Source organism: Ovis canadensis, chromosome 2, assembly GCF_042477335.2.
Source record: "Ovis canadensis isolate MfBH-ARS-UI-01 breed Bighorn chromosome 2, ARS-UI_OviCan_v2, whole genome shotgun sequence".
In the NCBI taxonomy this organism is placed as follows: domain Eukaryota; kingdom Metazoa; phylum Chordata; class Mammalia; order Artiodactyla; family Bovidae; genus Ovis; species Ovis canadensis.
In genome coordinates this window covers 13,487,221-13,500,842 of record NC_091246.1, presented here as the reverse complement: position 1 = coordinate 13,500,842, position 13,622 = coordinate 13,487,221, and the positions used below count along the sequence as shown (strand labels likewise).

Here is a 13,622-nt window from a genome sequence, read left to right as displayed (position 1 = left end):
CTGCATTGCAGGCAGATTCTTTACCGTCTGAGCCTTACTCTTCAGATCTCACTCTGAACGCTTTCGGTTGGGTCTCAGTTGAACAGACCTGGTTAGCCAGTTCCCTGCAGCAGATTAGAATATAGACGAGGAGAGGGGGGAGCTAAAGGACAAACATAGGCAGGCATGCTCTGCAGCAAAGCTTCCAACATGACAGAGGGGGAGGAGAGCAAAAGCAGAGGTGAATGAATGAATGAATGAATTCAGACCAAATGATTTAGAAGCGTCATAGTATGGGGTCCTGTAGGTAGGGGAACACCCTTCCCTTCATAACCCAAAAACATTGATACATTACAGTACCACCCTATTTAAGTCAACATACTCTATGTGTAAAAAGGCAGGGCATATGTGAAATACCGTAGTGAAATACCATGTGACCAGAGTTTGGCACGATGATGAGGACCAGGGTCTAGAGTTATACTTTCAGGCTTAAACCCTAGCTTCAACGCTCTGTATCAGTAAACTAATTCCTTAGCCCTGCCTTGCCTTAATGAGTTTGTCTGTAAAATGGGAATTCCCTGCTTGTAGGGTCATAAGGAAGGTTAACAACAACAATCCACGTGAATTCTTAGCTTAGCTCTTGGCACAGATTTAGTGTTCGAGGAAAGTTAAGTGGTTATTACAATCATTTCATTGAAAGAATAGAGCTGGCAAGACCTCCCTCACAACTTCAGTGTAGCTGCTCTTCTGGAATATTCCCAGAGTCTCTGGCTGTGCTGAAGTTTCCTTTTCAGAAAATATATAGGTTTTGTAAAAGCTGAGCAAAGTTCCAGAAGAGTAGGGGCAGTTGTATCAGTCCCTTCCATCTCCTCTCTTCTTGGCAGAAGTCAGGCCACTGAGGAAGGTGACAGCAGGTTCACTAGCCACCAGCCATGTCGCGGCAACGTATTTCCTTTGAGCAAGACCGGCTCTTCATCCTTTGGCCTGCCTGACAGAAGAGCAGTTAGTACGAGATAGCAGAATATGAAGCTATTTTCCTTCAGATAGTATGTCTTAACCTATGAAAAATGATTGTTGTGGTTTAGTCACTGAGTCGTATCCAACTTTTTTGCAACCCCATGGACTGTAGCCCCCCAGGCTTCTCTGTCCATGGGATTTTCCAGTCACGAATACTGGAGTGGGTTGCCATTTCCTTCTGCAGGGGATCTTCCCCAACCAGGGAATGAATCCAAGTCTCCTGTATGGGCAGGCGGATTCTTTACAACTGAGCCACCTGGGAAGCCACACTGTGAAAAATATCTACCTCCAAATTAAGAATGCACAGGAGAGAAGAGTTGAAAGGAAGGCACCAAAGCATATTGGAAAGTGGTGGCAATGATTGGGTGGCAGCAACTCTGGGTTGTTTCCCTTTGACCGATGTCTGCTCAGTGGCAGAGGTGGCAACAGGCTGTAAGGTAAAGCCTGGGCAGGTACCACACGGTCATGTAAAACGGAGACCACCAGGGAATCACCCAATGGGAGGAAGGTGCTCTCTGGCCAGAAGATAAAGTAACCTGTCTTCTTTGTGTGTTTTCTAGGCTGGAGCAGGAAATACAAGCCCTGGAAAGTGAAGAGTCCCAAATATCTGCCAAAGAGCAAATCATCCTAGAGAAGCTAAAGGAAACAGAAAAATCCTTCAAGGACTTTCAGAAGGTGAAGAAAACTAACGTCATTTCTCTCACTTATACCCCTGGGCAAGCAGGCACACCACGACAGTGCCAGTGGAGAAAAGGCCAGTTGGTATGGATAAGAAGCCTGGGCCACACACCCTGCAATGAGGAGTAGATGTGTGAGGACCAGAGCCATCTCTGAAGCTGAGAGTGGCGAATTGGTCTAAAAACCAATTCTTATGAAGCCGGTTAAACAGACTCCCTGTGGCTTTAAGTCTTTCTTTTATAAAAAGGCCAGGGGCAAAACCGTATCAAACGGGCATGAATTCCAAAAAAGAAAGTGTCAGTGAAACATGAAATTTTACCGCACAGGCATGCCTCAGAGATATGGTGGGTTTGGTTCCAAACCACTGAAATTAAGTGAATATTGTAATAGAGTGAGTCACATGGATTTTTTGGTTTCCCACTGCATATAAAAGTTGTGTTTACACTATATTGTTAGTCTGTGAAGTATGTAATAGCCTTATGTCTAAAAAACAATGTACATACCTTAATTTAAAATAGTACTATTGGAACAATGGTGCTGACAGATTGGCTTAACTGGGGGTTGTCAGGCACCTTCCATTTGTAAAAAAAAAGGCAATATTGAGGCACAATAAAATGAGGTGTGCCTGTCTATGAAAACACACGGTGCTGTGTAGCAAAGAGAGAATCCATGACGCCAGCAGGTTCAGAATAACTCAGGATCCCCCTCCCCTCTAGTTTATAACTCCTGTTTCCTCAGGTACCCAGAGGTGATAAGAAAGCAGTCTAAACGCATTCATTACAGGGTGGGATTTTCTGTTATCACTTCCCCAGCACAACCAAGGGTATTTGCTGGATAATTGACATAAATGTCTACTGGGAGAAATTTGGGGTAAATAAGGTGCAAAGGGTAAACCTTTTCCTTAAATTTCGGAATCCCAAACAAATTTCCCGGAAGGAAAGAGAGCATGGGGTTTGCCCACCACGGTCAAATTCTGGGGGAGAAAGACGGGCTGAATGAGTGAAGGGTCATCTCCCCACGTCTATAGTGACTCCCTGCCCTGCTTTTGTCTCCACAGAGCTTCTCCAGTGCAGATGGAGGTAAGTGTAAGCGCTCTCTCCCTATCTGTACCTGAGTGTTCTCATCTGTCAACTTAGTGGGTCTCATTAACACAGGCTCCCTGGGAGATATGCTGCGTTGGTTTGGAAGGGCATCAGAAAGAAGGGGAGCAGTTTGTGAATGCCTGGGAGGGCCATGCCTCCATCTCCTCTGCCTCTCCTCTTCAAGGACTACTTCTCAACCAGCTCTTCCTATTCTTACACAGCTGGCCCAGCTCGTCTTCTTCCCATTTGGTCTCCAAGGTTCACTGCTTGGATCACTCTTGAAATACACTCAGCCCAGAGCACCACCCTCAGGACCAGTTCCCTGGCAGGGCTGAGCCCACTGGAACTGGTGGTTAGGTCTCAGAAGCCCATCAGCTGATGTTTAGGAAACCTTCCTAAGGCCTCTGGTTTTACTTTGAATCAGAAAACCGCAGTTTCTCCAGCCTCCCTGGGAACCAGGGCTTCACAGAACTTCCCTCCCTGTGGGGCCTGGTTGGCTGGGGGCACATGAGGGTTAGGAGCAGGGCCCTGGCTACCTGACCCCATCCTGGCAAGAGTGGGCCTTCCCCTGCTCTCTCTCCCCTTCTTTGCCCCCTGCTTCCCTGCTCTCCTTCACTGCAGCCATGGGATGAATTTGAGGTTTTGTGCCTCTCAGCTTTCACCTTGCTCCTCTAACTTTAGCTACAAACTCTGAAAACCACTTGATTTCCACTTTTCACTCTGACCCTTAACTCAACCTGTCCAAAAATGCCAGATCTTGTCAGAAGGAACAGACATTGTCTTCTCTCTTTCAGCCTCTAAACCAGGAAGATGATGCAGGAAGTAGAATAAGCATTGGCATCAGTATTTTCCCAATGTCTTTTGGAAATGTATGGCTAAAGATTTTAAAGTGCAGAGATGGATAGGCATTTTTCTCATAATGTCTAGCAAAGATCCTTGCAATAAGGATAATTCTAACTTCAGAAAACAAACAAGAAAAAATGGTGGTTTCTTTGGGTTCCCCCTTCCCACTAAATGAAAGGCAGGGGATCTGAATTTTGGCTCCCTGGGTGATCTTTGGGAAGGTATTAAATTCATGATCCCAGGGCATATGCTCAGAGACAGGTCCAGGTTGAGCCTGCAGCAACTCCAGGAAGAGGACCTATGATAGTTCTACAACCTTCTCTAGGGTATGGCCAAGTCAGGACACTTGTTCTGTGCTTTGGGGTTGGCGTATAGACTGAGGAGGTGGCCTTGCCTGTTTTGGGGAGTTGGGGGTGGCAGCATGGGCAAAATAGTGGAATTCCCTCGTGCTAGGGCTACCCTGTGGAGAAGGCAATGGCACCCTACTCCAGTATTCTTGCCTGGAAAATCCCATGGATGGAGGAGCCTGGAAGGCTGCAGTCCATGGGGTCGCTGAGGGTCGGACATGACTGAGCGACTTCACTTTCACTTTTCACTTTGATGTATTAGAGAAGGAAATGGCAACCTACTCCAGTGTTCTTGCCTGGAGAATCCCAGGGACGGGGTAGCCTGGTGGGCTGCCATCTATGGGGTCGCACAGAGTCGGACACGACTCAAGTGACTTAGCAGCAGGGCTACCCTGAGGTCATGTATGTGATTAGCAGTTACACATTAAGTATCGGACATGGACCCACAGACACCCACATACCGGAGGCGTGCACATCAACCTCTTCTGCTTTCACTTCATTTTTTTCTCTTCCCTTCTCAAACCAGGACCTTTCCTAGGCTTCTCTCTCTGATTAGGGAAGGGATGGAACCTGCATATTATGTCCTAAGGAAGGCTGTGTGGGCCTTGGAGACCCATGTAGCATGTGACTTGTTAAAAGCATCCATGAAGCCATGTCATAAACTCTCAGCACTCTCTCTCTTTTGTTTTCCTCCTGCTCCATGTACTTCCCACTATTTTCATCTGTTTACCTAAGTAGTTCATAGAGGTGGTAAGAAATCCAATCATGACTTAGAAAGGAGTCTGCAGAGAAAAATACCCCTCGTGATTTTATCCTCCATTGCTTTTTACAGGATGAGTGAACTCAGGCTTAGGAGGATGCAAAAGGCTCAGGGGTCTCAAGAAATGGCCAGGGAAAAGTTTCCATGATCTTCCTTATTGTCCTGGATGGTGATACTTCCATGTCTGATTATAACTAAGCCTAGGGAGACCTTTCCATTACACCACATCTGTTAGCAAAGAAAGCAGTTTGAAGGAGGGAATACATCCTTCCAAGAACATGGTCAGTGTTTATAGGGCACTCTGTGGGTAAAAACCCATCATGAAGCACATCCAGTTTGGGACCTTTGGGCTGTCTGATTATTTCCTCTTCCTTTGATTTCAAAGTTACCAAGACCCTCTTAGAATCAACCAGTTGGTACTAAGACCTAACAAAAGGATTGTAGAATAATAATGCCTCAGGACAAATACCCAACTTCTGAAACAATGATTACAGAATCCAGGTCCAGTTGAAGTTATATAACTAACTGTACAAGACACAGCAGAGGTCAGCAAAAGCATGGCCAGTGTGATGAGTTGCCAAGGAGTTGGCTGCTAGTGTGTGTTTGTGTAATGACCCCTCTTCAGGTACCCTGTGCATATCCCCCTGTGCTTTTCAGAGGAAATAAAGATATTAGACTGCTGGATCACCAATGTTTTTTGATTACACGATAGCCTTGGCAATCAAGAGCAATGTATTTTAATTGTGAGTAGAATTTCTTGGCCACATACTTCATGATCCCCCCTCACTTCCTCCCTACCCCACATACATCCTTGTTATATGGTGTAGTCAAAATTGATTGGGTGGGTTGTTTTTACTGCCCTAAATAGGCACAGTGTCTTGTGTAAGTATAAATTTCATATAGTATGTACCTAGAACTACCTCTGTTCTCTACCCACTGGGGAGCTAGTATGAAACCCTTGGCCAGAACTGGCGAAAGAAAACCTCTGTCCTGGGCCTGTCTTGTCCTTGCTGTTTGAGACTTTGTAGATTTCCATCCCATCCCAGTCTGGGGCAGCCTGGAACCTTTCCTGTATCAAAACCTTCATACCAATTGTTGGGACCTAGTGTGTCTTCACTTGCCCAGAAGTCATGATTTTAGGAGAGTTTTCATCAGTTTTGTTTCTCTCTAACATTGGCTATTTATGTTCTTCATACAGTGATGATTTTAGCAGTGCTGGGTAATGGGAAGGACTCACCTTTCCTCTTTATTCTGTAACTGACTGTTACCTCCTCAGACAGAGGGAGGAAGAAGCATGATAGACCACCCAGACTTTGTCAGGAAGAGGGCAGTTTACTGACTGAGGCCACGTGAAGGAATTCTCCCCGAGGAAGCTTTGGGGGCCCTGTTTTTTATTCCTGGTGTTGGTCTATCAGACCCCTTGGGGCTGCAGAACCTCAGGAATTACTACTTAATGATATATTGAGGAGCTGCCCTAGCCTCTTCCTTGGGCCCCAAGCCCTGCCACCTCTTATCAGGAGCAGAAACCATGGAGCCCCAGCCCCAGAAGAGCTGTAGTCCGTGAGCCTGTAGCCAGTGACCACTGGGCAACGGTAGCTCCATCACCTGCTCCCTTCTGTTGGGGAGCTGCCTCCTGGGGGTGGCTGAAATGTAAGCAAAAGGAGTCATGAGCAGTATCCCCTGCCTGAGGGTGGCTTTTACTTCTAGCTGCTAAATCTTTCACTATGCAGAAATGTCCTGGAAATTCTATGCATAGCATAGAAGGCACCAGACACGTGTGACCAGTCTGCAAAGTCTTACCTGGTCTCAATGGCTTGAGAGATTCAAATGCATCTTGTTTGAACGCAGGCAGTCGGACTTACCGAGGTTGCCCTTCCACAAACTTCTGGAAATCCTCAGGGAAACTCAGAAGTTGCGCACATCTGCTCTGGTCTTCTCCTAAACTGTGCTGCTCTTCCTTCCCCTAGACCACTGTCTCCCCCTCCTGCCCAGGCCCCACCTTACCCCAACTGTGGCTCTCTTTGGTCCTGCCTTGTGTGGCTTAGGGACCTGACCCTTCCCACAGCTCTCCAGAGTGAGAGCAGAGTCTGCCAGCTAACTTAAGGAACACTGGCAGAGCAGTTCAACATGGAGAATAAAGGGCGACTTCAGACATGTGACCATACTTGGAGGCCCTGGCTCAAATTCAGGCCATTTCAGAGGGGCTCTATAGGCTGCTTCCTGGCTATCTTCCAGCCCAGCATCATCCCAAAGGCCCACCTTCCTCCCCTGCAATGAAGAGCCTTCAGCTAGGTCTGTCTGACCCAGTGCCCAACTCCAGCACACATGAGGCCCCAGGGAGAAACAGTAACCTGAGCCTCGCTCCAACCCAGGGCCTGCCTGCCAACTCCTGACTTCCGGTTCCATCTCCCAAAGGGTTGATACAGACAAACCCATTCTCTTAGAGAAGCTCCACCCCATCCATTCCCTTTGCCCTAAGAACGTGGTGGTCCAGTGTCAATACGCTGGTTGTTCGGCTGCGTGAGAGTCGGCAGTGGCCTCGTCGGTACAGAACTCAACCAGTCCTGATTTGGTGTCTGTTCACAGCCCTCTCCTACATGAAATTTAAAAAGGAAAACAGAAACCTGCCGGAATGAAGTCAGCATCAGTGGGGATACAGAGGACAGGATGGATGTGGGAAGGCTGGGGGACTGACTGGATACCAGGAGAGGAGGTAGGGGCACCGCCAGGATCCTGGGTGAATTGTGGTGCCAGTGAGCCGAGACACGCTGTACGGGAGAAGCAGCAGATGAGTGGAGATGAGAGTTCTGTTTTGGACACGTTGAGCCTGAGATGATTTGTGGGCTATTGACTGAAATATGCGATAAGCAGTTAGACGTGATCATTGACCAGTGATCGACATTCCAGGATAATGGGGTGTGCCTGTGGCACATGGAAGGAATCACATCACCTAGAGTCCAGCTTTCTAGAATGTTCCTTCACTTTTCCCCTGCTCTCTGGAGCATGCACAGATTCTCCCCCTGTTTCACCCCAGTGGTTTCCCCCTCTCCTCTAATACTTCGACACACCTATTGACTTCCACGGCCTCCATCTCCCTAAATGAACTTTCAAGATATTTCCCCAAGCAGAGCCGGTCTCTCTATTCTGCACAGGCCACATTTCTTGCAGCTGAGCTCATGGTGTTTCACTGGTGCTGTTCTTTGGAATCTTAGGATTTTCTAGCTGAAACACCAGACAGAAGGACTGAAATTGTGGGATAAATTCTGAAAAAAAGTTTTTTATGCCTATTAGTCTTTGGAATGAATCAGGCACATAAAGTGATATTTCCAGTTTAAGGAAAGACTCCCAAATCTGTTTTCCAATTCTGTTTAAGACATGTCCTCCCTGTTTCTACTGCTTTCCTGGTGGCTCAGAGGTTAAAGAGTCTGCCTGCAATGTGGGAGACCTGGGTTCAGTCCCTGGGTCAGGAAGATCCCCTGCAGAAGGAAGTGGTAACCCACTCCAGTATTGTTGCCTGGAGAATCCCATGGACAGAGGAGCCTGCTTGGTGGGCTACAGTCCACAGGATTGCCGAGTCAGACATGACTGAGCGACTTCCCTTTCACTTTCCATGTTTCTAGTTTGAAGTCCCATACTTGGCCCAGTCCCATTCTTTGGTGGCTAAGACCAGTGTGAGAGTCCTGGCTTTGATCCCTGGGTTGGGTAGATCCTGTGGGGAGGGAAATGGCAACCCACTCCAGTATTCTTCCCTGGGAGATCCCATGGACAGAGGAGCCTGGCAGGCTGCAGTCCATGAGGTTGCAAAGAGTTGTACACGACAGAGGGACTGAGGACGCACCCGCATCAAGTTGCTAATGGCTCTCACTAGTTCATCTCTCTCCCTCTTTTTTTTTTTTTTTGTCCTCTGAACACATTGTACTCTTAGAATCTAGAGCTTTCTGTTGAATCTTTTAATACATAGAGCTGTTCTAGGGCTTGAGCTTTCTGGCCGGGATCTCTCCTACCTCAGCTACTCTACTGAATACCACTCACTGGGCAAATGCTGGTCTTTGTTTACCCTGATCCTCTCTTGCAGTGGCCGCCTCTGTGGTCCATTATGTAGGGCAGACAAGCTGCTGTCTCGGCAGTGAACCCATCGGGCCTCTCAACACTGTGCCTAATTGTACTCCCTGTTCTCTGCTACCAGATGCAGTAAATCACATTTCCTCCCAGCTCCCTGACCTGCCAATCCTCTGTTCACGAACAGCAGAACCATCACCTGAGCAGGACAGAACCAGCAGACCGGCTGGTAAGTCCTGGGGAACTGTTTGCTTTTGATGCCAAGACTGACCGTGAGGCTTGCATTCCTCTGAGCTTTATTAATGAGGGATGCCCAGATATTCTTACATGGTAGGGGGACTCACTCCTCATCACAGCTTCCGATGTAGAATTTACAGTGGCCACACAGGGCAGACACTGGTCCCTGAGGGGTTTCTGAGGGCCAAGGGGAGGGAGTATTGAGAAAATCATAGAGCTCTTTTCCTCCTACTTCAGAGGAATCTGTGTTTGTGGTCTTTATGTCAGTCCCCATTCTACAAGATCAAATTGAGCTATGCCGGGAAGCTGGGGGGAAACTATTTTCAAAGTGTGTGAGAATGTTGCTGTAATCCTTGGGGAACTGAGCTGTTTGTACACTGTGAACATATAGATTCTCAAGTCTCCTCATTGCTGGAGTTATTTCTTACCTACTGTGGTATATTTGGAAAATAAAAGGAGCAATTTAATGAATGTATGCTTCTTGCTAATATTCTTCACACTTGTGGACTGTAGCGAGTAATACATTTGTGAGTGTGAAACATATCGAGAGCTCTGCTTTGCTCTGTTCAGTGTGAATGTGCCCCAGAAATCAGAACTGGATGCCGTGCTTAATAAATCACTATACCAATCCTTTTTGCTCTGTGCACAGAGGCACTGAGGGCAGGGGTTGGATGGAAAAATGAGCCGCCAGTGCTGTAGAGTTTGTGATAATGTAGGTGAACTGGAATTTGAGCATCAGATTTATGCTTTATGTAATCCAGGTAAATTTATGTTTAAAAGAAGTCATGGAAGGATACCTTTATAAGACAATCATGGACTAATAAGTCAGAGGAAATTATTTATACAGTATTTTATGAAGCAAATAAGCCTTCCTTTTAACATAAAAGTAAAATAATTCTGCAGGTATTGACATAATTGTCATGCACATTGGCAAAATATAAGTATCTCCTGGGGACTCTATAAATATCTTAGCATATTATTTTACAAACAGATTCACAGGGTTCTAGAGTTGGGGGGGTACTGTAAATGGTATCTGGTCAAACTCAAGCTAGGATCTCAGGATAGTTAAAAAAACTTGTACCTACAGTTGTCCTACGAAGGGACCATTGGCAGTGACTTAAGCTGCAGATTCTTTTAAATGCTCCCAGATGCACTTCTGAGATCAACTCGGGATAACAACTCTTCAAAAGGCACATACCTCCCTGCTTGTTATTAGAGTGTTGGTAGTTCCCAGTAGTTGTGGGTAACAGCTCTCTAGCTCCTCTTCACATTTCTGTGACTCACAGGACATGCAATATGACCTAACTAATGGATCAGTTCATGAAGGCGGTAGGGCCAGTGTGTGGGGACCGAGAGATATGAAAAGGATTTGAGCAGCATTGGCAGTCAAGGAATGCGAGCTTCAAGAATGATGTGTTACTGGGATGGCAGTTCTGTGTGCGTAGGAATATACACACTATCACAAGCTAGGATCCTTCCTCTCGGAAGACACTGTGAAAACATAATGAACCCAATAGCAAATGCCATTTTGAAAAAGTATTATGTGCTCGAAGTCTTCTAAAAAAGAAGTTTACATGTACTTTTGTTTATCAGTTAAGAACCAATATGCATAAATGTATCTACTGTGGAAATATACAGATGCAGAGGCTTGAAAGGAATTGCATTTGATGTGGTTAACTGCTTTATCCAGGCTGTTTTTTGAAATAGAGCATCCAGATTAATGATCAGTTATGGCTAGCAGTGACTACACAGAGCATGGATAGCATACAAATGAATGGCAGTCACCCCTGGAATTCTTTCTCATAGATATCATCCATCTTGCTTTAGGGGCATCCTTTGGAAAATTTGCACAGTCTTAGGGCCGTTTTAATAAATGTCACTGGTCATTACTCAGTATTATGACAAATATTCTGGTTGTCTGGAGTTTGGGAGGTGTTCAGTTCTGTATGAGTGGGAATTTATTTAGAATCTTTGCTTTGCAGAATCAGGAGGCATCTGTTCCAATTCCTTATTCAAACATGAAACCTTGGGCACAGAGCCTTGCCAAGAGGCCTTCAAACCACAGGCACACACCATGACCTGGGTCTCCCTACAGATGGCCCATTCTGTCTGTAATTGACTCTGACAGCTGGGAAGTTCATCCTCAGATGAGGCTCTCATTAGCCTGCTGCTTTCATCTTTTACCTTTCTTACGTGCACTGGAGAAGGAAATGGCACCCCACTCCAGTGTTCTTGCCTGGAGAAGCCCAGGGACGGGGGAGCCTGGTGGGCTACCATCTATGGGTCGCACAGAGTTGGACACAACTGAAGTGACTTAGCAGCAGCAGCAGCAGCAAGATACAAACCTAAGTTTGTATCTTAGGAGCCCTTCAGAACAAACCTAAGTTCTGATTTCCATTTAAATATTTGAAAATGGCTATCACATCCTGTCTTTCCGAGGCCTTCACTTTCCATCCCCTTAATGCCTGCAGCCCTGGTCGGTTCATCTGGTCCTGAGATGGTAGGTTTCTTGGACCCCCTTAGCCGTGCCTGTCCCTCCCCTATGAACACGCCCCGCTTGGTCTCTGAAGGGCAAGACTCAGAGCTGCCCAGCACATTCCGGGCTGAGCGGTCACCTCACAGAGGCCACAGCCATGTGACTTCCTGGCAGCCCTCCCGGCCTTTCCGCTTCAGGCTCTCAGGTACAGCCTCCGAAGTGAGAGGCCTGCGCCTCTACCGGGCCTCCTTCCCTCTGTCCAGTGGAGTCGTCGCTCCACAGTCATCTCGGGGCAGCAAGAAGTCTGTTCCCCCACAACTGTGCACACACTATTTTGCCTTCTCACACGCAGAAGAGCCTACAAGTTCCTCTTTCTAATCTTAAGAGGCAAAAATAAGGATGAGCTATGCACCTCTCGGCCCTTGGTAGATTTTACATGACTGTTAAGTTTCTTCCTGTTAAAGTGTCCCTCAGGAGTGTCAGGGGCCCCTGGGGTCACCGAGGAGCCTCTGGAAGGTAAGGAAGGAGTTGAGGTGAGGGACTTGGTGTTCTGTCCCATTTCAAACACAGCGGCTTCCCCAGCCTTGGGCTTCCATATCGTATTTCTGCATCAGGTTTCATTTGAATAAAGGGTTTAACCATTTGGAAAGGAGAAAACTCTCTTTGTTGTCGGGATTTTTACAGCTCATGGCTGTGGCTCTACACACCCTCACTTTTCCTCGAAGTTTAGTATCATCTCAGATCTGAAAAGCAAACTGGCATTATTTGTCATCATTTCACTGATGGAATTGTTGCACAGTTTGATAAAAAGCCAGAAGCCTGCGGCCCACCATTAGGGATGCTCCTGGCCCTGGGGAATCCTTACCCAGCACCTACGGGGTACAGCCCTTCAAGCAGTGACAAGTTCTGCCTGTTGTCCTAACACTCATGGCACATGTTTCTGTCTTGTCCACATAAGGACAACAGGGACTTTGTGATGATCTGATATGCTTTATCTCTGTCATTTGTCTAATCTATCTAGAGACCTTGAAGGAGAAAAAATTGAGATTAATGTGCTCAGCTTCTGCTCTTTCAAAACTGGCTCTAGAATTTAGCCAGCCATGATGTCCAGCTATTTATATATAGTTTATGGAATTCCTTCCTTCTCAGTTTTGAAAATTAGAACTTGGCATTTCTGCCTCCAGTGCCTTTCCTGGTATATGAAATCCTTGGGACAAATTCATTGATGTGGGAACTGGGGCACAGCACCTAAAGCACTATGAGCATTTGTATCCCTGGGAGTTTTATTATCTTCCAATCTCCTCTACGCACCTGGGTTTCAGTTACCTCTTAGCAGTCCTGGGTTTCAGTTACCTCTTAGCAGTATTCTTTCTGACACTTCTCAAGCTGTAAACTGCCCTTCTTGACCAAAAAGACTGAAGCAAAGTCAACATGAGAAATTGGCTTTGGCTTTTGCTAGATGGCGTCACCAACTCAATGGACATGAGTTTGAGTAAGCTCTGGAAGTTGGTGATGGACAGGGAAGCCTGGCGTGCTGCAGTCCATGGGGTCGCAAAGAGTCAGACACGACTGAGCAACTGAACTTTGCTGTCCTTCAACATTATGCCCTTGCTGACTTATTTTTGTTAAAACCACAGAGTCTTGGGAAAACATTTGATTTGAAGAAATGTTTGATTATTGGGTTTTGAAGTTAGAGATTGCTCTCTGAGATGAGAGGAAGGATTCACTCTAAATGAATATCCTCATTTTCATCACTTTTGATATCCCAATGCCAATTTTATATTTCCCACCTCAAGAGGAGTGAACATAAATGCATATATATAGTCTTATGCTCAAAGAGATGCATGTATATATATTCATTCAATAAGCCAAGCGTATGTATTGTTTTTCTTCCACATGGTACATTGCTAGCCACTTGATGAGTATTACACAGGGAAGATCTCACTGCTGGGTGGTGGTCCTGGTCTGATTGTCCATCGCCCTCCCTCCTCTTGGATTTGATACATCACTAACTCACAGGCCACATGGGCTCTTCATGGCACCATGGAATATCAAAGCTAGATACCATGTATGCACACACACATACACATACACACACACACACGTATGCATTAATATTTCTATAATTGAATCACTTCACTGTA

At 46.3% G+C, this 13,622-nt stretch overlaps 1 protein-coding gene across 6 annotated transcripts in view; it reads left to right on the top strand.

The window, feature by feature from the left end:
- Positions 1 to 13,622, top strand: part of PALM2AKAP2 (PALM2 and AKAP2 fusion) — a 513,846-nt gene that overhangs the window by 278,774 nt on the left and 221,450 nt on the right. For 3 of the 6 annotated variants that reach the window (XM_069575462.1, XM_069575461.1, XM_069575459.1), the window contains exons 5-7: positions 1,557 to 1,671; positions 2,732 to 2,753; positions 8,893 to 8,994. In XM_069575462.1, the coding sequence (XP_069431563.1) occupies positions 1,557 to 1,671; positions 2,732 to 2,753; positions 8,893 to 8,994 (239 nt within the window). The remainder of the gene's footprint in view (positions 1 to 1,556; positions 1,672 to 2,731; positions 2,754 to 8,892; positions 8,995 to 13,622) is intronic. The other 3 variants (XM_069575463.1, XM_069575460.1, XM_069575464.1) reach the window with 1 other exon arrangement.